Source organism: Tarenaya hassleriana, unplaced genomic scaffold, assembly GCF_000463585.1.
Source record: "Tarenaya hassleriana unplaced genomic scaffold, ASM46358v1 Cleome2316, whole genome shotgun sequence".
NCBI lineage: Eukaryota > Viridiplantae > Streptophyta > Magnoliopsida > Brassicales > Cleomaceae > Tarenaya > Tarenaya hassleriana.
In genome coordinates, this window is record NW_010965641.1 from 1 (window position 1) to 1,178 (window position 1,178).

The 1,178-nt window shown below is 43.8% G+C and overlaps 1 protein-coding gene across 1 annotated transcript; it reads left to right on the forward strand.

Annotated features, from left to right (window-relative positions):
* Positions 1-100: 100 nt before the first annotated feature.
* LOC109116759 (uncharacterized mitochondrial protein AtMg00810-like) lies at positions 101-1,110 on the forward strand (the record flags this gene model as incomplete). The annotated part of the gene is made up of 1 exon (XM_019202748.1): positions 101-1,110. A coding segment is annotated over one exon (1,010 nt), but the record flags the coding sequence as incomplete, so codon positions are not given.
* Between the last annotated feature and the right edge of the window lie 68 nt (positions 1,111-1,178).

Sequence of the window (1,178 nt, forward strand, 5' to 3'; positions counted from 1 at the left end):
CTTCGAAAGTCTCTCTATGGCTTGAAACAGGCCTCTCGGCAGTGGAATATTAAACTATCTTCCACTCTCTTGAATTCTGGTTTCAAACAATCTGCCGCAGATACATCAGTGTTTGTGCGATATGTTGATCGACGCATCACAATTGTTCTAATATATGTGGATGATTTGCTAATTGCTGGGAATGATTCTGTCATGCTCGATTCTACAAAGTCTCTGTTACGAGATCACTTCCAGCTCAAGGATCTTGGTCCTCCGCGTTTCTTCTTGGGAATCGAAATTTCTCGTTCTGCATCTGGTATACATTTATGCCAGAGAAAGTATACATTGGAGCTTCTTGAGGATTATGGTCTGCTTGGGTCAAAACCTGTTATTACTCCAATGGAAACAAAGGCGAAACTGTCTCAGAGTTCAGGAAATCTCTTGGCTGATGCATCATACTATCGTCAATTGGTGGGGAAGCTGATTTATCTCTCAGTTACTAGACCTGACATCTGTTTTGTTGTGCAGAATCTGAGCCAGTTCATGTCTCAGCCCAGAACTCCTCATCTCCATGCTGCTTTTCGAGTTCTGCGATATCTTAAATCCTCCCCTTCCCAAGGACTTTTTTACTCTGCTTCTTCTTCCATGACACTTAAAGCCTATTCTGATGCCGATTGGGGTTCCTGTCCGGATACACGCCGATCCGTTACTGGTTATTGTGTGTTTTTGGGCAGCTCAATGGTGTCTTGGAAATCCAAGAAACAGACCACCGTTTCCCGTAGCAGTGCAGAATCAGAATATCGGGCGTTGGCTCAAACATCTTGTGAACTTATCTGGCTTGCTAATCTGCTTACTGATCTTCACGTCCCTTGCTCGAAGCCCTTTAACATTTACTGTGATAATCAGTCGGCTCTTCATCTTGCTAGCAACCCGGTCCATCATGAACGGACGAAACACATTCAACTAGACTGCCACTTCATTCGAGAACATATTTCAGCTGGTCTACTCAAGACATTACATGTACGTTCTCAGGATCAAGTGGCGGACATTTTTACGAAACCATTGGCATCTGATCAACTTCAGCACCTACTCTTCAAGATGGGAATACAAGATTTGTATTCTCCATCTTGAGGGGGAGTCTTATCTGCCATATAACCACCTCTGCACTTGTTGCCAGGATATTACTCGACACATCTCTG